The sequence below is a fragment of the Ambystoma mexicanum genome, chromosome 6q (genome assembly GCF_040938575.1).
Source record: "Ambystoma mexicanum isolate Mex_15411 chromosome 6q, UKY_AmexF1_1, whole genome shotgun sequence".
Classification (NCBI taxonomy): domain Eukaryota; kingdom Metazoa; phylum Chordata; class Amphibia; order Caudata; family Ambystomatidae; genus Ambystoma; species Ambystoma mexicanum.
Window position 1 is genome coordinate 195,151,210 of NC_090937.1, and position 23,705 is coordinate 195,174,914.

A 23,705-nucleotide genomic window follows, 5' to 3' on the forward strand; every position below is an offset into this window, starting at 1 on the left:
CTATACTGCATACATAAAAAAGATGTGGTTGGTTTGAATGACATGACAGTTTCATTACTCTGAAACATAGATTACCAGCAAATCTAACAAATGCCTACTTAATATTCCTTAAACCTAAATTTAGTCACTGACCTATAAACCTATCTTAGGTGAGTGCACTTTAGACACCAACAGATATCCAAGTGCTTCAAAAAATACCCTCCTCAACTATATAACTATAAACAATTAAAATATGTCAACTGGTATCTAAGCACATCCATAGTGTGCTACCTACGGCCTATGGCCATGCACCCAAGAATCTATGCACTGGCCACAACCACCACAGCATAATATAGCCATGCACCCAAGAATCTGGCCGCTGGCCACAACCACGTTTCTCTTAACTGCCCACCGAACACTTACTATTACAATGGTTGTAGGCAGATTCTTGGTTGCATGGCTGTATTATGCTGTGGTGGTTGTGCCACTGCCTCGATTCTCGGGTACATGGCCTACTTTCTAATCTATGCAAACATCCTCATATCATCTACATTCCACTCCCCTACTGTAATAAAGCCAGCTTGCAGTTACCACATAAACTGTCTGCCCAAGGACCTGTGCACGGACTACCGCGGTGTCCGCAGACTGCCGTGCCTCGCACGCTCTTCTCCCACCTAAACAAATAGCCCCATATCATCTTTCTTTCACTCCCCAACTCCTCCCAGCCCCTCTTCCCAACTCCAAATGACTCAAAACATGTTTCCCAGCCCTGTTCCCCACTGTGCTGTCCGTGGACAGCCGCGGCTGTCCGTGGATAGAACATGGCGGGCGTTTCGGAACAATATGATGCACATCATGTTTTCAGCAGCCCATCAGCGACCGTGCCGTATGTCCGCAGACATCTCGCCACCCTCTGGACCAATTGGAGTCCTGTCCACAGAGCAAACAGGGAAATGAGTCAACGCAGCAGACCCAGATATCACACATTTATTTTTTACCTACATTTAGCCTATTTTCAAGAAAACTACTCTAAGGATTTACATCAAATTTATAAAAGCATGCTTTTGGGACCAACCCACCGCTCCTGTCGCAAATTTGGTGAAAATCTGTGCAGCGGTTTGAGCTGTAGGCGTGAGCAAAAAAATATTTCCAGTGCGTCTATGGAAAAAAATTATAATTTGTGATACCACCCCCTATAACTTTGCCCCTTTGACGAAACCTCACCAAACTTGCCAGAAAAATTTGGAGCGGGGCCATATATTTTTTTGGCAAGGTTTGGTAAGGATTCGTCCAGGGGAACGGAAAACTGTACGAGTGAAATGTGATGACCAAGAATTGCGGTCGTGCCGCAATAACGTCAGAATAGTGGGCGTTTCAGAGAAAACACTGAATGGCCCCATAGAGACATTTGCTGAGGACATGCTGTGCTCCCTGTTTCTAGAGGCAGAATTCTCTGCGCAATTCCTGGTGGAAAGGGCACGCCACTCTCTGGCTCCACGCTCCAAACCTGGAGCCCCCCATGCACAGTTATTGCTCGCCTCCTCAATTATCACGACCGTGACCTGATACTCTGACTGTCACGAGAAAAGGGCTCCTTAAAATTTGACTCACCCAGAATACACATCCACCCTGATTTTTCAACTGGAGTCCAGATGGCCAGACGAAACATTGATGAAGTCAAGCGCGCTCTACGCGACAGTAAAATACTGTATGCCATGAACTTCTCTGCCAAACTCTGAATACAACATACGGGCAGATCCCACTTCTTCTAAACCCCAGCAGACGCATAATCCTACATTGAACAAACCATTCCGATGCCTCCCGAAAATAATTGACCTAACCCACACGGCATTCCAATGCCTGGCCACGTTTAACTGTTGATTGTCAAACACTACTGCCAAACCTACTATCACTACCAAGATGAATCACTGTGGCGCTGCTCTTATCTCACCACTATATCACAGGTTATATACCTTGGGATCTCCCTTTTGGTGGTATGTGGGAGCACCAGACAATGTTCCAATGTTCTTGCTGATGTACGCAGGCTGTCTCCCACTGTTTAAAGATAGAGTTTTTGGTTATGGGGCAACACTGTCAACTTTGAAGTACAGTGAGAATGCGGGTTGGGATGTTAAAGGGTTGAAAACACAAAACATGACAGTCACACATGGGGAGCATTTGTTGGTCAGCTGTTTCATGGTCACCCGAGAAATAGATTCCTTTCTGGTAAATGATGAGGAGCTGTAGTCAGTCCGTCAGGATGCTTACATCGAATATCCGTGGTCTAAATAAACTAATAAAATCTAGGAAAATACAATTGTACGCCAAAAGGCACAGAATACAAATCTTGATGCTGCAAGAAACACATGCATTGAACAGGGTGGTCGACTCCTTTGCACGCAGCTGGAGCCCCCAGAAATTTGCAACCGATTACTACTCACAGTCTAGGGAGGTTCTCATTGTCATCCATCACACATTGGGTTGTCAGGTCTCAAACTACTGTGAACCTGCTAGGCAGGTATGTGAATGTCTGGGGTGACTTGCCGGGACAGCCCACTGTACGCATCAATACGTATGGTCCGAACATAGACGAACCAGAGTTTTATCTTAAGATCATAAACTTGATAGCCCCCATAGACAATACCTGGGTACTGTGGGGTGGGGACTTCAACACCATTCTAGACCCAACATGTGACAGAACTTCCAGGAATCTGTGTCAACTGACCAGATCGGCTCTGGCTATAACCCAATCAATGATATATCTACCCCTGGTAGACATATGGCAGGAATTACACCCCTGTGGAGAGTGGTTCACCTTCCACTCATCCGTACATGAGTCAGGATCACGTTTCGACTTCTGGGTAATCACACCTGACTGGACCCCACACACTACTGAATGCACAATCTTCCCTCGCACAACCTCAGATCACTCTCCCGTACTCCATGACATTCAGCAGATACATTTAAATAAGGCCCCCACAAGAAATTTCTTTATATCGCCCACTTTCTTTAATCAATTTGGAGGCCAACATATTTGCCAATGTCATTGCAAACCGCCTGCTACCCTTTATGACTCACTTGATGCACTCTGATCAATCAGGATTTATAGCCACCTGATCAACCTCCCTGAACTTATGTAGACTTTTCGCCATCATTGCCCAATTAGACCGAAGGCCAAAGTCGTGGCGGCATCACTAGATGCAGAGAAAGCGGTTGCCACAGTGTCATGGCAATATATGTTCACCATCCTCAAACGCTTTGGGTTTGGCCCCCAATGCTTGAGTTATATTCAAATGCTCTACACGACCCCAATGCTGCGGTCCGAACTACCCAAACCCTTTCGAATAAATTTGCCCTATGCAAAGGCACGCAACATGATGTCCTCTTTCCCCCCTATTATTTGCTCACCACAACTGAATTACTAGCTTTGTTGGTTCATTCCAAACACTCACATAGAAGGATTTGTATTAATGGCCCCCCACAATTGTTCTCATTATATGCCGATGATACCCTACTATACATCCGTTACTCCAAAATCAATCTTGCCCCCGTTATGAGAGAAATCCACGAATTCTCAGTATACTCTGGCTACAGAATAAACAACACTAAATCTGAACTATTGCCACTCACGCCTGCCACGACACAGCCAGTTGACTTGATGGGTTTCCCCTGGACCCCTGCTGTTAACCGATATCTAGGCGTAGCAGTATCCATTGATTGCCAATCTCTGTATGCATACAATCACAAACCATATTTGCATCAGCAAGAAGCCAATCTTAAAATCTGGAACAACCTTCCAATATAAATCTATGGGCAGCTATCATTGTCGAAAATGATTGTTCTGCCTAAACTGATAAACCTTTTCAGTAACATACCTGTATGGCCCGGGAAGCTTGTTTTTTCTAAATTGCAATCCATGGTCTCCTCGTTTGTTTGGAATAGGGGATGGCTAGAATGAGCGGACGAAGATGACCGAACAATACGCTGGGGGCATCTCGGCACCTGATTTGGAGCTATATTATTTGGCTGCTCAAGTCCAATATGCAGGGTATTGGTTCTCTGACTCTGATGACCTCGCTCACCTCAGGGTGGAGAGATATGCTGCATCCCCTAATGATCTTCGCTCATTCTTATTCACTGAAAGCTACTCAGACACTAGTTCTTTTGACCCGGTTGAGGCCACAGTAAATATGTGGTCCAGATTATTTAAGAGGTTTGACATTAGTTTACCATATAACAGCACTACTCCCTTGTGGCGTTTCCCTGGGATAGCCCCTACATATGACCCTGCCTGGGACCCGCATGCCCAACTAAAACTGGGTGACATGTTCCCTGATTAGAAGTTCATGTCGTTGGCTGACTTTGAGGATAAAATAGGATGCAGCCCTTCACGGCACCTTTAATACCACAGAATGAGGGCAGCATCTCGAAGACGCTGGCCCTCCTTTCCAGATGAGCCGGACACACATCATGGTGCCTAACGGGGTTAGCTGTGGAACCGCCAAATTGTATAAGATTATACAGATCCATACTCCCTCTCGAAACGTCATGAAGGATTTATGGGAGCAGGACCTGGGCTTGAACATTGACGAAATTCAGTGGGCCAAATACTGTCAATTTATCAAATCAGTGTCAATCACCGCTAGCTTAAGATTGATTCAATTCAAGATCCTAAGCCACCCGGACCTCACTCCCCAAAAAGTGGCAGAATTCTCCCCGATGTCTCACCGGGCTGCCCTAAGTGCCCAGGCGAAAAAGCAAATTCTTTCCATATGTACTGGGCATGTCCTCATATACTTGAATTCTGGATGGCGGTGGCAAAGGCGATAGACGACATCCTAGATATCACCATTCCCCTTGTTCCTATCAAATACCTACTCAGAGACATTGGAAAGGTCCCTACTAAGGCACGCAGGTTGTTCAACATGGCCTGCGCGGTGGCAAAAAGGAATATACTTAAATGCTGGAAATCTAAAATGGCACCCACTTTGAACTGTGTATAGGCGCGTTATAAATGCCATATCATATCATAACTGCTGGATTAAGGACATTGTGGTGTCACGTGCCCAGGTAGTTCCGGGTCACGTGACACGGGAAAAATAAAGGTACCACCGGAACTGGCATCAGAACGCCAGTCCGGGTTTATGCACCCCAACGGAGCGGTCGTGTCTTATTTTGCCTTGCACGCTGCGCGCCATCGCGGGCCCATCAAGGCCCATCTCTGGATGTCGGGTCTGCATTCTAACCAGCAGACCGACATCACACTGGCGACGAGGCCGTGGAACAGTCCACGCTGAATCAGCCATCCAAGACATCAAGGCCGCGCGGCCCCAACGGTGCGGAGCCGTGTACCAGCTCCCACTGCACCCACGAGACCAAAAACGCAGGAACAACCTCCGCGTACCACACGCTTATACGCGGATGTGGGTGTGCCCCAACTGCATGCTCACCACCGGAGCAGAACGAGGCCGCGGGCCATCAGCGACATCACGGCAGACCGTGAGTAGTACGCGCCCCATCAACGGCTGCCACAACAACGCCGGTGCTCCACCCGTGTATGCCAGGCGGAGCTCAGCATCACACGCGCACTATCAGCGCGTCATCAGATACAAGAAGACAGGTACATCCCTGTAGAAGCACCCGTAAGAGCAACGATCAAAGTCGCGTATCATACGCGTGTGTATGTGCGTATCCCGACCAGAGCCGCGTGTTTTACGCGCACCGCCAGCATCCGTCAGTCCTCCATGTGGCTGATGCAGGGACGCTAACAGCCTTCCTCCAGGCCCCACAACCTCACCCCTGCGCTTCCACCATCATTGTAGGAGAAATTGAGGAGACACCTACTAGCCAATGTTCCTTTGTCTTCTTACCTGTGCTTCCAGGACAAGCAGTGACATTCTGGGACACCTACACATCATACTAAGAAAGAAAAGGGCTCAGAGAACTCGTGCCTCTGCTGCAAGTGGAAAAAAAACAAAAAAAAAACACCGATGAGTGTGCCCCAATAACTACCCTCACAACAAGGCACACACCCTGCACAGAAGACTCAGCACAACATGTCTAGCTCGGAGACCAGCCCTGCGAGGGCCAGCACGAGTTTTTCTTCCAGAAAGAGCCTCACCACGGATCACCCAGACCCAGCGCTAACTGCATTAATGCCGCCTTTTGATCCGTTCACCACGGGAGCAGCCATCAGGTGGGAAATCTGGCTGCAACAGTTCGAAATGCACCTTGATGCCAGGGACATCACCATAGCAAAAATGAAGCGTACTTTCCTCCTGCTCAATGTTGGGGCTGCCACCCTACGCCTAGTCAACGCCACCCCGGACCGCAGAGATCACAACAACTACGACGCGGCCAAAGCCGTGCTCATGAACATGTTTAGGCCAGACCTCAACCCGGACTATGAACGCTTTCACTTCTGCATGGCCAGGCAGCGTGAGAAAGAAACCGTGGACAAATTTCATGCTCGCCTTCGCGAAATGGCAGTCGGCTGTGAATTCCCGGATGAAGAATTCGCAATATGTCTCAAAATAATCAATGGCATATCCTCGGAAAAGCTGAGAAGAGCTATACTCTCAGAGAAGAACTTGTGCCTGTCTCGCATCCTAGAAATGGCGCAACTCCGTGAACAGACAGAGGACCAAGTTGCAGTGATCGAGGCAGCAATCCAACGACTCCTGCTTGACAACCCCAAGCCAACAAAAGACGTTGCAGCCATATCCAAACACCAGAACACTCGCGCAAAATATGGCCAGAAAACACACATGCCGCAAGAAGGAAATAAAGCGTGCAAATGGTGCGGCGGCCCATGGCACAAGGAGAGTCCTGCCCGGCATGGGGGCCCATGTGCAGAAAATGCAACCGTCTCAATCATTATGCTGCAGTCTGCCTGAACCCGCCAAACCGAAACGACAAGGAGACTCCCTCCCGACCGACACAAGAGTGCAGGAAGAAGTTTGCACTAAGAGAATCTTCATACCAACATAACCGGAAAGGTAAAGCCAGAGCCGTCGACCATTCGCAAAGACCCTCTGACAAGAGCGATAGTGATGACAGCATATCCCCTGAGAGGAGGGAGAGACGGAAGAAGGGGAACAAAAGAATACACCGAATACACCTCATATCAGCCGTCGAACCACACCGATCGCGACAAAGGAAGAGGCTGTCATGCACAGTCATTTCCAACGGTGAGCCACTGAAAGTAGTCATCGACACTGGTGCAACGGTGAACGTAATGCCAGCAACAGCCTTCAGCAAACTTCACCCGAAGCCCACACTCCACAAGAAGAAAGTCCGACTGTACGCATACGGATGCAAGAAACCCCTACCCGTGAAAGGATCCTACAAGTCCGATTTCTCCCACAAAAACACTTACTGCCGGGCGCGCATCTATGTCGTAGATGCCGGCTGTGAGACGCTACTTAGCTGCAGGACGGCAGAAAAACTAAAGCTGATCCATTTTGCATTCGACCTCCAACACAACGAACTCGATGACCTACTACAACAACACAAGAAACTATTCCAAGGCATAGGGTGTCTAAAAGGCCGAACCATCAAACTACACATAGACCCCACCATAGAACCAAAGGCCGTACGACACCGACGGATACCATTTCACCTGAGAGAAGCAGTGGAGAAAGAACTGGCCAAACTTGAAGAAGCAGGAATAATAGAAAAAACATCAGGACCGACTCCGTGGGTGTCACCCATGGTAGTGGCCCAGAAACCCAAGCAACCTAACGCAGTAAGAATCTGTATAGACATGAGACTTCCCAATGCAGCGATCGGAAGAGAACGCCACATAACCCCAACGATAGATGAGGTCATTGTTGACCTCACAGGTGCCACCCTATTCAGTAAACTTGACCTCAGATCCGGGTATCACCAGCTTAGATTAGCCAGAGAATCCAGATATATCACCACATTCTCTTCTTACCTCGGCCTAATGAGATACAAACGGCTCAACTTCTGGATATCGTCAGCCTCAGAGGTATTCCAACACGAAATTCGCTGGGTCATCACAGGCCTAGACGGCACCACGAACATCAGCGACGACATTCTTGTGTACGCGTCAGACGAAAGAGAACACCACAAAAGCTTAGCAGCAGTCTTGGGCAGACTAGAAGAAGCAGGTCTAACGCTAAATGCAGAAAAGTGTGAGTTCGCGAAGGAGGAGCTGTGTTTCTTCGGATACATTTTCAGCGCCAAAGGGGTACCCCCTGACCCGGCCAAAGTCAACGACATAAAAAACACAAAAGCTCCCCAGTCTGCCACTGAGGTGAGAAGTTTTATGGGAATGGCGACATACTGTGCGCGTTTCATTCCGGACCTCGCCAACATCGCAAGCCCACTCCGAGAACTGACCAAGAAGGACCAACAATGGGAGTGGACAGCAACCCACCAACAGGCATTCCAACAAATTAAGGACACATTGTCAGCATCAACAACCATGGCGTTTTTCAACGTAGAAAGGCACACTGAGCTCCTTGTGGATGCCAGCCCGGTCGGCCTAGGGGCAGTGCTGACCCAAACAGACAATGAAGGAAATGTGTTCCCCATCGCATTCGCCATCCGAGCACTCACCAAACCCGAGCAGAACTATGCACACATAGAGAAAGAAGCCCTAGCTATTCTCTGGGGATGCCGTCATTTCAAAGTATACTTGCTAGGAAAGCAAGCGAAAGTCTTCTCGGATCACAAGCCCCTGATCCCGATATTCCGAGGGTCTGCTCCCCATCCACCAGCATTCATTGAAAAATGGATGCTGCAGCCCTATAACATTGAAGTTGACTATCGCCCAGGGACAGACAACCCATCTGATTACTTGTACCGTCACCCGAGGCCTGCCACAGAAGGAGAACAACGCCATGCAAAAGAAACCGATGAACATGTATGTCACGTGATTGCATGCGCCCGACCAAGAGCCCTAACACTACAAGAGGTAGCGTGTGAGACAGAAGCAGACCCCATCCTGCAGCACTCCACTGCTGCCATCCAGTCCGGCAACTGGAAGAACTACTTTATGGTCATAGCTCAACGCACCACATCAGCTCAGGCAAAACTCTGTGCACTATTCGGAATCCGGCATGAACTATCTGTCTCCCCTGAAGGAGTGCTCCTAAAAGGACACTGCATCGTGCTACCAGCATCGCTTGAGGAGAGAGCCCTCCGGCTCACCCACAGTGCACACCAGGGCATCGTTAAAACAACGGCATACCTCAAGTCCAGAATGTGGATGCCCAACATACAACAAAGAATAGTTGAGCTGGTGGAATCCTGCACGGCCTGCCAAGCTTCCAGGAGACCAGAAAGCCCAGAACCCATCAGCAGCGCTCCAAGAAGTAACAAACGGTGGGACGCGTTTAGCATGGATCACTGCACAATTGCTGGCGAAGGATATTTACTCGTGGTGATCGACGAGTTCAGCAGATATCCGGAGGTAGAACACGTGGCGTCCACTAACGCAGAGACCACAACCCTCACACTAGAAAAGATCTTCGCGACACACGGGATCCCGAGAAAAGTGAAAAGCGACAACGGTCCATCCTTCACCAGCCAGGAGGTACGCAAATTCTTTAAAGACATAAATGTAAAACACCAACGAATCACCCCCAGATGGCCCCAAGCGAACGGGGACGCAGAAAGATTTATGGGGTCGCTCAATAAAGTAATCCGCATTGCCAAAGAAAAAGGACATCCGTGGCTGAAAGCCGTGTATCGGTTCTTAAGGACACAGACAAACCCCACACTCATCTACAGGCATCAGCCCTGCTGCCCTCATGCTCGGAGTACCCATACAGGCAGAACTCCCAATACACCCTCAGTGGGTAGCTCCTGAGCCAGACATTCCGGCTATAGACGCTATGAGACTAAAACCGAATGAACAAGAAAGCATCGCCAGGAGAGCCTGCCTCAGAGAGCCGACACCAGGCGACACTGTCATCGTCAAAAATCGAGCGACACCCAAGAAAATGTCCCTCAACTTTGAGCTCCAACCCTGGACGGTCAGTACAACGAACCACAGCATGGTCACCGCCACCCGAGGAAGTGAGACAGTGACAAGAAATGTGTCACACTTCATGAGAGTACCAGCTGAACTATCGGAAGAACGTCCAGAGTCCCCGAGAAGAGAAGCGACGACACACACGCTTCGCGACCAAACGCCACCCAGAACTCAGACCCCACCGAGAGTGTCCGAAGCACCACACCAGCAAGAAGACCAGGAGGAAGTCGCAGCTCCGAGAGCAGGCACACCCGAGAGAAGAGGAAGCAGATACCACTTGAGAGAAAAACCCAGACCTTCATCCCGTCTCCAAGGATACGTAGTAGGTGGAGTATACATACAGAGAACCCTGCCAAAGTAGACTCTAAATATGTAAAGAATACTTTACCCAGTTGTGACAGTTGATGTTTTAACAGTTGTGTAAACACCTCCAAGTTGGGGAGGAATGTGGTGTCACGTGCCCAGGTAGTTCCGGGTCACATGACACGGGAAAAATAAAGGTACCACCGGAACTGGCGTCAGAACGCCAGTCCGGGTTCATGCACCCCAACGGAGTGGTCGTGTCTTATTTTGCCTTGCGCGCTGCGCGCCATCGCGGGCCCATCAAGGCCCATCTCTGGCTGTCGGGTCTGCATGCTGACCAGCAGACCGACATCACAGACATGATATATGTAAATAAATGTGAAGAAAGCTTTATCCAAAATGTTTCTCTTACGAGCCGACCAAAAGACATCTGATCAACATTCAGATCCTTTCTTGCCAAATTTGAGACTGTATCCCCAAATGACTCTTAAGAACTGTCTAATACAACTAATGAATTTGAAATCCCCATATTGCTAAATGTAACATTGTCATGTAATGTATAGACCAAATTGCATTGTGCTTCATATTCTGACCATCTTACAAATGAAGTTTAAAACATTTTTTTTAAAAGGCGGACCCCAGAGAACCCGGTAATTTTAGAACCATTGCTTTATTATACAGCTCCTCCAAAATATTTACCTCAATTGATTTGCAAGATCTAGAGGAGGGGTCATGCTCAATCAAAACACTAAGGCTTCAAACAGGGTTTAGAACATTTTGTGGGACAATTATAAATGGCTTAATTACACAAACTAAAAGATCAAGCAGAAAAAAGCACATTCTACCCCATTGTATATGGCGAGTTTAGATCTGGACAGCGCTTTTGACTTGGTGGACCACAAGAGACTATAGAACAAACTACACTAATGGGGAATCCCAGATGGTCTATTAAAAATGCTGCTGGAATTACATTCTCAGTCAAGAATACAAATGAGACTTTACACCAATGGACATTAGGGAGTTCCAATAGAGTCAGGCAGTGTTACGCCAGGGCTGTGTACTGGTGCCTCTTCTGTTTATTTATATCCATCAGATATATTGGAAAGCATGTCTGTCAGTCAGAGTTTTCTGTCAATTATTGACCAGCTGAGTGTGCCTATCTTATTATATACCGATAATATAATATTGTGGATAATACTATGATAGGGTTACAGTGTCTCCTTAGTGCAACACAGGTTTAAGAGAGAGCAATCCTAAATTAAATACCACTAAATCAGCTATTTTAATCAGTTCAAGCACTTGAAGAGGTAAACAAAACTGGTATGTGGACATAATTAAGGTAGTAGGGGATATGACCTATATCGGCTTTTCAGCACATAGTAAAGAGAGGATTGGTAATGTAACAGCCAGATTGGGCTCCAGACTGGCCCCCCTATACTCTCAGGCACTGAAAATCTACTTTAAATACTACAAATGTACGTTGTTGCCCATTATTCTATTTTATGAGGGCAATGGGATGCCACCGATATTATACAGCCCATAACTCTAATGTGGAATGGAAGGTACTTGGGAGATTAGAGGGGACATTTTGGAAATGCCTGCTTGGCTTACCAGACTCCCTCCCACTGATAGCCCTAAAATATGAATTTGGAATCATATCATGGCAAACGTTTGTTAAGATGGCTAACTTAAGAATATACCACAAAATTCTGAACATGCCACCTGGTTCATTATTCGAAGATCTGGGGTCCCTCAGCAGTGGAAAAATGAGTGAGCATTGATTCAGAGAGTCAGTCGTTCAAACAAAATCCAGCATGTGTCGTGGGCAAAATAAAGCTAACAGACTGGGCTGATAGTCTGGACCACTTGGCACGATACAGACTATATAAAGAGCAAGTGATCTTCCAGATAAAATATAGGTCTACCCAATTGTATGTAACAAGGTTTCGTAGTTCAAAATATCAGTACATCTTAATGAGGTTCCGCTTAAATGTATTGGGTTCATTACAGAAATGGGCCCTATAAGAGGGATCAGTAAAAACGATCTGTATTGCTCATTATGCAAACAGAGAGAGAACTCCCAAAACTATTAAACATTGGGTAATCTCATTGAAAGGAACATGCGACTTGAGGAAAAACGTGTTCATGAGATGTGTGCTTATGGAAAGCAACTTAGGTAAAAAGAACTTTTGGGTGTGACTAATGGGTGGTTACTCCATCTCTGTAAATTGCGGTAATTAATAGTTTAATATCTATCCATAACAATCTGGGAGAAAAATGTATATTTATTAATGTCATGCCATCCTTTTTTTAATTATATGAAGATTGATTAATCTATTATTTTAATTTGTATGTTTATGTAGGAAAATTGTTATAAAGTATGACTTGAAGGTCTATATATAAGTAGGTATTAGGTATGAGTTGTACAAATTAATTTTAGAACTGTAGAGTAGAGAACAGAAGAGAGAAAGCAGACAAGGGGAAGAGGCGGAGACAGTAGAAGAGAAAGTGGGAAGGAGGTGAAGAGCACAGGAGGAGAGGAGAGACACCAAAGAGCCAAAAGGGAGTGACAAAAAAGAAAGGAGGGAGAGAGTAGAGACATAAGAATGAAGGTGAAAATAAAGAGATAATTAGTGGAATGGAGACACAGGATGCCAAAGGATGAAAATGAGGACGAGGGAACAGGGGAAGAGAATGTGGTGGTTTGATAATGAGGCAAAGAGGGAAATTAGAGTACATGAGGGAAGGGAAGACAAGAGACAAGAAAAAACAAGGGAAAAACCAGAGAAAACTGGAGGAAAGACAGGGCCAAGAGATATGAAGTATAGAAGTGATGGAGAGGACCAAAATTAGCAATCAGTACCATGAAGGCTCATCACTACCACCAGGTAGATTTACTTTCAACTAATGAAACTTCAACTTTAATTCTCTGAATAGGGTTTCAAAGTAACTCAATTCCAAACGTCACTTTAGGATTTGCGAGTCTCTCAAGCTTAAGAGTGCTTTCAAGTATTACACCACCTTTCAAGCACAACTTCAGGGCTCTGCACCTCTCAACCTTCAGCTTAAGACACTGAACCCTGAACTAGCATTTAAAAGGGCTACCTCAGGGTTCGCAGCTTCCCAATCAATCTCTGCTTCAGCATTTAGAGCTTCTTCAGCTCAACTGATACATCAGGATTTAGAGTGTTTCAATCAGGTGATACTTCAGGGTTCACTGCCTTGCAAGGTTCAGTGACTCAATTGAGCTCTTCTTTGGGATTAAGAGACCCTCAAGCTAAGGGACAACTTAAGGGTTCAGTGCCTCTCACCCAAGTGCTCTTCATGGTTCAGTGGCTCTCCGATTTAATAACTACCTGCATATCCAGCACCCCCAATCATGCTCTACGTCACGGTTCAGCACCTCAATCTCTACTCCAGAGTTCAGGGCCTCTCAATCAACCTCTGGTTCAGAGGTCTGGTTTAGAGGTCTGCACCTCTAAAGTCCTACTTTAGTGTTCAGCCCCACAATCATGAACTGGTTCAATGCCTCATTCTTTACTTCAGGGCGCTATTACAGGATTCCACAACTGCCCCTGGAGATCCAGTTTTTTTTTATTTCCCCTCAATTCTCTCCCTCTGGATGCTCTGTAAATCCTTCCTATAGTGACTTAGCCAGCCCCTCCAAGGAGCACTGCAGCAACACCTTCTTTCCTCCAGTGCATTGTGGGCCTGGTAGTAAGTCATAATGGCTGTCCACCAGTTTGAATGTCATGTGAATGAAAATCCAGTAGGAGTGGTATCGGCATCTTCCCTGGAGCCACAGAGAAGCCTTGAGGAGAGGCATGTCAGTGGCAGCCAATGTTTACCTCTCCAAATTATATAGAGTCATTTAGGTCTTCACCAGTTCGCGTCCTTTGGTTGGTAGGACCTGAGGTTTTCCACAGTCTGGTTGATGGTGAACACAGCATCACAGACCCAATTGAAACTTCATTCAGGGACTGCATCATCTTAGGAACTGACTCAAGGACTAAGTCTTGCAAAGTCAACTTTCAGGGACTTGCAGAATAATGAGATCTTGGTGGAATATATCGAAAGAAGACTGCAAACAACGTCTTGGAGGACTGCTGGTGCTAAAAGGAAAATGCAGGGTACACACAATCAGAATGAAACTCTAGATAAAGTCATGAAAGTGGAGGAAACGGAATCAACGTAAGGAATTTCAACATTGTATGGCAGCATCAACTCATCAACTGTATAACAGTAGTTGGAAAATGCATGAGGCTAGTGAATCTGACTATACTGGATTCCAGTTTCCTGTTTATATACACATTGTATAGTATCAATATTACTAAACTGTTTTGCCATTAATCCCTGTTTGATCATAAATGTTCCCTGCATTGATGTTTATTCAGGTCTCTGAAAGAAATTTCATTATTTGTTTCAAGAATTCCAGTAAATATTTGATCCTGGTTTTGCAAATACATTACATTAAGAGTTTAGTTCTGAGCCACAAATATAATCAATACTTCAAGTCCAATAGGCCGCTGAATTCCATTCAGCACTTAATATGATCACATCATCCAGCAATTGCACTCGCATCTGCATTGCTTGGTCCAAGTATTGTGCCTGTGGATATGCTTCTTTTTCTCAGTGTACACCTGGCAAGTTATTTCTCAATTTACATCTGGCAAGTTATTTCCTTAACATTCATACTGCTTCAATCTCTCCTGTGCTGTGAATGTTTTGTGGCCTAGTGCGGCCATGCTTCCTTTAAGTAGCAATTTGGTACATTGTTTTTTCAATTTTCCTTAAAAAATCTGTGGCACCTTTAACAGTTTTCAAAACATTAAGTCCATTCTCTTAAGAGTCAATGCATTCTGCAACTGGTTGATGTAGATTTATTTTGGACAATATTAAGTCTTTCTGGGTTTTTAAGAAATCTCTTTGGATATTTACGTAAACTTGAAGATAGTGATGCACAACGTTCCTGGCTTCCGTCATTCTTTAGGGGTATTCGAATGCAAATAACACAACATTCAAAATGGACACAGTTTCACATAGAGAAATACTCTTGTAGAAACTGGTTAACTAATGGAACATGAATGTTCTTAAAAATAATATCAGTGAATAATTGTGTAAACACAATGTATGAAATAGAGAGCAGGCCATTTCTAAGTTCGAGTTGGTTGACAAGAGACTTGTGGTCCCATCACAGATAGTTCTTCGGGACACCAGACCACAGGAGCTATCGTTTAGGCATGGATGTGGCTCCTCTGGTCCATAGGCGGAATTGGTTTCAGGCTAGGGGGCCACAAATTAATAGTTGAAGCTCTGTGTCTCTCCACTACTGAGCCGCTTCATGTCCTACGAGATGTAGAAGTTGCAATGTAAGGATACCAGCACATGGACCCTTTCAATAGATCAGAAGTCATTACATTTTCAGGATTCAAACCACTTTGTGAATGCTGGGTGGATATGCAGGCTAATGTGTCACCATCACTGCTGCAATATTGATCATGTGGGTGCTGGGACCAAGCTCCATCAAAAGAAAGGACTCTAATGTGACCCAGTCTTCATTTGCAGTTTAGTTTCTTCGACCATCTGGCAGCAGTCTTGAAGTTCAAAGTTTGAAATCTGTGTCCCTACATTACTTGTTGTGAAGATGAGCATCATGCTGGTGGCGTGATTGCAGTAGGTCATTCCCAAGAAGGTTCACAAGTTCGTTAGTGCTTCACCATGAGAGTCATTTTTAGCCTCCTTTGCAACTCCTTCTGCAGCAATTTGTATAATCAATAACAAATTCCCAGATCATCCGCAAAAGGCTCAAGCAAAGCCTCTAGGTATTTATGTGAAATTGGGGACAAGATGAGGGCCTCAGGACCAAATCAGAGGGGTGGATTATTTGAAACGCAGGCAATGCTCCATTCAGCTAAGCCCTCTTTGGATGTAAGTCCAGAGATGTTAAAAAATGTACTTCCAAAAAATAGGAGCCAAGAAGTAAAAGACTTCCATATTGTTTGTATTGGTGTGAAACAGTTCCACTTGGAATGCTAGTTTTGTTCCAAGAATCCCTGTGTGGACCATTTCAAGAGATGTGTCCTCAAATCATTCTATGGAAATTCAAAGGCAAAAACACTTTCTATAACCACCTTTTTCAGCATGAAAGCATGTTCAGTTCACCAAATTTGACAGAGGTGTTCCAATGTGGGTATACTTCTATTCTACCAAAGGTAGTGAGCCTGCATAGAGGAACAGCTTTTTTATTCCCTGGGCAACCCCATAGGTTGACCGAGAAACCCTGCCATCCTCCTGTTGTGAATAAGTGACAAAGAGGTGTTGATGGAGAATTTGATCTAGACAGTAGATGCCCTGTGAAGGACTTGGTAAAGGATTTTGCAGCTAGAGGTCAACATAGAACTAGATTTTGCAAGTCTCCCATGTTTTGATTCCTTGTCAATCCAACAAATGGGAAGGTTTGCCCTTGTCCCTCCACAGTAGGGAGCATTTTTAGTATGTGGTTCTAGGGTTCGAATTGAGGATAGCTGGGAGCTATTTAGCTCCTGCCTGTAGCCATCTACCAAGAGCTGCTGTTGGCTCCTCAGGCCAACTGATGTTGAACAAACACACCTATGCAAACTTAACTATGCATTTGGGACAATCTATAAATAAACAATGGGACACATCTAGACCACATTTAAAGTTAAGTAATAATGGTTGAAATGAAAGGTTTGTGTATTATGTTGAAATTAGATTTGTGGAACGCTATGTACTAGCTCCTCGTTCTCTAGTGGTAGTTCCTGGTCACTGCCTAATGCTGGATACTGTAAGAAGCCAGGAATGAGACGTGGACACAGAGGACTCAGGGTGCTTGATATAAACCTTCATTAAATAATAAAGGGGTTGGCAAATGCCTCACTGTCCCTATTCTAGGAGGTATTTCCCTACCTGAACCAAAACTAAGGGTCTGTCAAGTGTCAAGATGTCCAATGCAAAAACGTTCTGTGTCGGAAATCCTTTCCTAGCCCTCACTTTCTGAAAACTCTCTAAAGTGTTACGGGTATTGTTTATGGCTTAGAAAGTACACACATGTTCAAGTTCAACAAACGGTATAACTCCAACAAACGTTCCAAATGGATAACGTTCACCGTTCCAAAGTGCATGACTCCCTTTGCCAGGAGTCTCTTCACCAAAAGAAAAGTTCAAATTATAACCTGGTTCTTTATAGCCCAAGAGGATAACTCCCTCCTCTTGTGTTGCAATTCACTCCAGGAGAAACGACTCCCTTCCCCAGGCCTTTTCCACATTCAATAGCATTCAAATCCCAAAGGCAGTGGTCTTGCTTAGAATTCTCTTTCCACACTTGGGTGCGGTTCCCAGACTCATAAAACACCTGATATACTCTCCTGTCAGGTTCTCTTGTGCAGTTCCTTTACACAATTTGGGTTCAGATGCCAGACTCGCAAAACACCTGGTATACTCCCCTGCCAAGTTCTCTGTTGCTTAGGGGTGCAAATCCCAGATCCTCAATTTGCCTGGTACACTCTCCTGACAGGACGTTATGCTGCAATCTCTCTTTGCATTAAAGTAACTTGGGGAAGGCCCATGCCCCCATTTGCTGAATAAGGAAGTACTGTGACGATGAAGAGGACACCGATTCCAATGATTCCCGTGACTCTTGGCAGCCAATTCACTCTTTCAGGGTCTCTTTTCCTCAGTTTCAGTGTTCCTTTCTCTCCTCCAGATTCACCGACAATTTATGGGTTCTCTTACTCCAATAGCACATACTCGGGTACTTGCATCAGTGTTTGCTGAACTTGAGCAGCTTTCCCCAGTCAGCGCAACGGTGCGCTCTCGCTACTTGCGTCGGAACGTAGCCTGTGCTGACTTCCAGGTCCTGCCGCGCCTTCCTTCTTCGTCTGGCGATTCCACGGCCAACCAGGACCACTTTACTATGCGGCCTGTCTGGAGCTCGCCTCTGCAGTACTCCACAGCCACGGCTCTTGGTCCAGTCTGCTTCCTGGTCTGCCCGACGGCCAGGAATGCTTGGGTAGGCTCCCTCTCCCACTGCCTCCACTTGCCTGCCTTTGGGGTATGCTTCCTGATTGGGACACTGGGCCTCATTCCGAGTATGGAGGTAGTCATGGCGCTATTTGCGCCATGACTACCTCCCATAACGGTACCGTGTCTGATCTGGTGAGATGGGGACTTACCGGTCCAGTCCGACCTTGGCAGGACCGGTAAATCCCCATTCACCAAACCATTCCCCATTCCCATTTGAGCCCCCATAGAGCTCAATGGGAAGTGGGAAGGCGCTAATAACGGTACCGCAAATTCCGGTACCGTTATTAGCTCTTAAGTCCCTTAACATGCCCCGTCCATAACACCTGGTAAAACCAGGTGTTAAGGAAAGAACCCGCTAAGGGACCTCGGAATAGGGCGCAAAGGGATTACCAGCACCAATGTCCTTAACGGTGCCCGGTATCCCTTTGCGCCCTACTCGGAATGACCCCCACTGTCTGCTCTGCACTGCAACCTGCGTCTCTCATCCGTCTCCAAGCAGACGCTTGGAAAAGGAAGCTCTCGCCATTTTCTTGCAATAGCTTATTTAATCTCCCGCCTCCAGGCTGAAATGCGTATTAGACCAATCACATTCTTCACAACACTAGACTGCAAGCTATGGTTGATCATGACAGTACTCTTACTCGTTTCAGTACATATTGTTTCACTAGGTGTAAAATGTTCATAAGTTCTGTCAGCAGGTTTTACAGGATGTTGAAGAGGGTTGTCACAATATGCCTTTAATTCATGGGAAATGGAGGGGATATCCCTAAATGGAAAGGGGGGATACCATGTCTCATCTGATTCCTGTCCATCTATCGGAAGGTCACCTCCTCGCATTTGTTCCTCCCTCGCATAGCCAGCCCCAGGGTCAGGATCAGTTAGCGGCTGCCATCCCCTGGTCACATGAGGAGAGGATACCTTCGGGAAAGCAGTGATGACATCAGATTCATCACAATACACAGGAGCTATGTTTAGCACCTGCTTATCCACCTTTAGTTTGATCCCTGGGTTATACAAACATATAAATGTTGTATGTAGTGCAATGATTATTTGCACTTTAAGTTAACTTGTACTAAAACAGAACAAAATGGGGAAGGACATCCAGATCACAGGGCTAGATATTCTCGAAGACGAGCAAAGTGTTGGGAAGAGAACTCGAGGGTGGAACAAATCCAACCTTGAGGTCAAGGTCAACCAAAAATCAAAGAATCCTCACCCAGATCGGCTGCACCGAGATAGATCTTATTGAAAACCCAACAAAGGTTGCTAAAAAGCTGGACGAACGGGATTGGATCACCACCAATGACAAAGCATCCGCATATAAATTGACTAGTGATTGGCCTATAAATTCTAAAAAACTAAACCAACTCTTGGGCTATATGCAACGATTCCCAAGTAGAACACACAGGTCCACGTTTTTAAGAGCACGCGAGCATGCTTAAACCTACTTCTAACCAATTAAGTTCTGGCAGTAAGGAAACTCATCTACAAACAGATGCTGCTACTGTAAGACTCCAGAACAAGTAGAAACACTACGGCATCTCCTACTATCGTGCCTGGGCCTGAAAGCAAAAATAACTACTTATTTAGCCCACCTCTTCCTGGATCTGCGAGGACACGAAGAGGAGGTGTGATGGAACCACTTGAGGCGTGGTGAGCAAACTACAAAAATAATAGCAGAGGCAGACTTTTTCCAGAACACTCTTTTGGTACACGAGAAAGGCATCTAATCCCAAAGACATGATGCTGACCCTGTGACAAGCAGTACGAGACACGTAAGATAGAATTTGATCAATGTAAGGGATGGAATTGGCGACTTCAGCGATGGAAGGACGCTGTAGAGCAGTGCCATTGATGTGTTTTATCTTGTAAAAAATTGTAAAACAATTTAAACAAGAATAAATAAAATAATAAAAAATTAAAACAATTAAAAAAGTGTTTGGAAGCTTATGTGATGGCTGAATATTGGGAAAGAGACAGGTCTAGTCTTGAAGATGTCAAATATTTTGAAAAATCCATTTAAATCCAAGAGATTAGGTTTTCTATCTGTAAAGTGAGAGCACCAATGAGATACGGCTGCCTGATCATGCATTACCATCCACTAACAGGTCTGCATTCATATGACATTCAGCTGTGTTACCTCTGCACACTGGATCAGCTCCTTCCCATTGTCCTCCGGCATTACAAACAGCAGTTGTGTTTCCACCCTCCATGGTATAACCGTATTGGCATTCATAAACAATCGCACTTCCATAGGTGGTGTTGAAGTGTGGACCTGCCTGTGCATTCCAAAAAGGAGGAGGTGGCCCACAATCCACAGCTGTAAAAATAGCGAAACACGGCATTAAACAAAATCATGAAACATCACAAAACACATCACTACTGAATGCATAAGTCAGTTTGCCCCAAGACCCTACAACATTTGGCAGTCTCTGAAACGTTTGGCCAAGCATAAAGGTGTATGGAAACTACTATAAACTTGCCAAAGAGCCATATTTCTAAATAAATATTCTATTGAATTATACTTTAATTTAGCAGAAATCTTTAAAATTCATGCACATTGGTAAATCGTCATTTAGACTATGCTGCTACCACCAGTCAAATGGCTGAGGAAACACACTACTTCTGACACCAGGATAGGTTTAAAGGGTTGTAACACTACTTCTGACACCAGGATAAGTTTAAAGGGTTGTAAAACAAAAGACTATCACATGAAAATTGTTTCAGGGTGGCTGTAATAAATATTCTTGGGAAATGTAGTCCTGGAACTCAGGATTGTAAATGAAGGCCAGAAAATAAAAAGGCATTCAGAAAGTTCCAGACATGAAGATCTATTGTTTAGGTTACTCTAGCATTCAGACGTAAACATTTCTTCTGGGTACCACAAGGTTTCTCGGGATTTAGGGCATCCTCCCTTTGCCAAGTGTCCCAAAAGACCTCCCCTTCACTGGGACTGTCCTGTCTGTGGCGGATCCCTAGATGTCATCACTTCTCCGCAAGACGGAGCCCCTTCCCATGAGGACAGGGTGGTCCGGCCACTACCCGATAGTCCCCCTGGTGGTGGTACACAGCAGGAGGATCTCATGGGGGGAGACTCCCCTCTGGAGAGACGGACGACCATCGAGGGAGAATGCAGTATGAAACCCCTAACCTAGCATCTTATGCATCCTCCTACCAGATGAACCACACTTCTATATATCCCACCTCTATGCATGTCTGTAAAACTGAATTTCCAACAATCACTGAAACAAGGAAGATTCGGTATGATCTAACAAGGACTTCCTTGAGATGTACTGGGAAGAGGAGTGACAAGGAGGAGGTGCAGAACACTGAAGATTACTTGGAGGAACATGAATGAGTGTTCTAGTTGTCAGTGGCCCTTCTGAATAAAGACAGAGGAAGGACTTCCTCAATTGCCAATGCCTCCATGGAGGAACCGAGAACGAGACGGTGGGTCAGTGCATGAAGATGAGGCTGATGAACAGAACAGAGAGAGAGAGGCGTCCACACGCGGTCCTACAGTGATGGACTGGGTGAGAAGCTGGCAGAGCAGAGGTCCAGGCGAGTGAAGGAGTCTGTGTCGAAGGAAGACATGCTACCTGCAAGGGACCAACAAATGCGGAGTTGCCGCAGCACACCAGAGACCCTGGGAAGCCATGCAAGACCAGAACACTGAGAGAGATGATACCGAGACTGACAAGGAGACACTGGGTCCAACCCTGACGGTATATTGGTTACCAGAACGGTTGGTGGGAGTGCAAAAGGGTTGCATAGGCAACAGGAGGAGAACCACTGAAATGTTTACCAATACTGGGGGAAAGAGGGAAAGTCCGCAAAGCATATCAAAGGACACTAATAATGACGCAGAAGAAGTCTGCCAGAAGAAAAAAAGAAACAGGGGTCTGGGACCCACACCCACAAAAACCAAATGGAAAGATCATTGCCAGTCATCTTCCTTGTGACAGTACTTAGCAAAGGAGTGAGCCAAGTCTGCCAGAAGAAAAACAAAGAAACACGGGGTCTGGGACCCACATCCACAAAAACTAAATGGAAAGATCATTGCCAGTCATCTTCCTTGTGACAGTACTTAGCAAAGGAGTGGGCCAAGTCTGCCAGAAGAAAAACAAAGAAACACGGATCTGTGACCCACACCCACACAAACTAAAAGAGAAGGTAATTGCCAGTCATCTTCATCATGCCAGTACTTGTCAAAGGAGTGATCCAAGTCTGCCAGAAGGGAAAAAAAAATAAAGAGAAACACAAGTCTGGGACCCGCAGCCAGAAAAGATGATCAACATAATTAATTTTCTTCGTGGCAGTACCTGCCAGGAGAGTGAACCAGGTCTGCCATAATAAATATATGAAGACAAGTCAGGGGAAGGGAGTCATTCTCTTGGTGAACTGTGAAACAGTGCAAGAAGAGCCAGAGGAAGGGGTCCTTCCTCCTGGTGTTGGGAACTATGAAACAAAGTGTGAGAAAAGGGGAGGGGGAGGGAGACATTCTCCCCCATACCCCCAGTGTTATGAACTGCAAAGTAAGCCTGAGAAAAGGCATGGGGAAAGGAGACATTCCCACGGGCCTTGTGAAAATACAGAATAAGACAACGGGAGAAGAAAGGTTCTTCAGGATCTCGATAGTGAAGAAACAACCATGGGTAATAAGGAATGTTGATGTTTGAACTGAAACTTTACCTTTTCAGTTTGAACTGAGAACTTTACTGCATTTTAACATTTCAATCTGGAACTTTGTTTTGTGCCCTGGAAAGGGATTGAGATCTGGGGAAAGGAATCATTCCCTCAGGTGAACATCCCACCAAAGACTTGGAACTGTGATGCGTTGTCCAGACAAGGGAGCCACTCTTTTGGACCAAGAAGATCACCTAATTAATTAGTTTAGTTATAAGCATAAGGGACATAAATAGTGTTTTTCTTTTATTTTTTATTGTTATTTGGTTAACAAGTAACCTTTAACAAATGTAAAAAATAGAACATACAAATATTTCATTTTAAATACAAATTACAAGGTAAGGATTCATTTAAATAAGATACAGAGAGAAAATAAAAAAGAGAAAAGAAAAAGGTATATAAAATATCAAACCATGAAAGGAGAAACATAGTTAAAATGCATATCACATTGATCATATTACTCTTTCACCTGTATCCAAAATTTCTTTTAGGAAATGAATAGCAGCAACCATCCATTTTTTATGGCCACAAGAGTTCATGATAAGCTGCCATACTCTTCCAGTGCGAACCTGGGCATAGGGGTGGATGAGACGTCCAAAATATGACATTTGCCTCGCCTCTAAGGATCTACAATGCAGCAATATGTGGTGTCTCTACCTCTTCGGGCATAGAACAGAAGTGGCATACT

At 45.4% G+C, this 23,705-nt stretch overlaps 1 protein-coding gene across 2 annotated transcripts in view; it reads right to left on the reverse strand.

Moving 5' to 3' along the window:
- Nucleotides 1-23,705, reverse strand: part of SUSD1 (sushi domain containing 1) — a 1,292,988-nt gene that overhangs the window by 628,535 nt on the left and 640,748 nt on the right. For both annotated transcript variants that reach the window (XM_069630622.1, XM_069630623.1), the window contains exon 9: nt 20,472-20,651. In XM_069630622.1, coding sequence (XP_069486723.1) covers nt 20,472-20,651 — 180 coding nt within the window. The remainder of the gene's footprint in view (nt 1-20,471; nt 20,652-23,705) is intronic.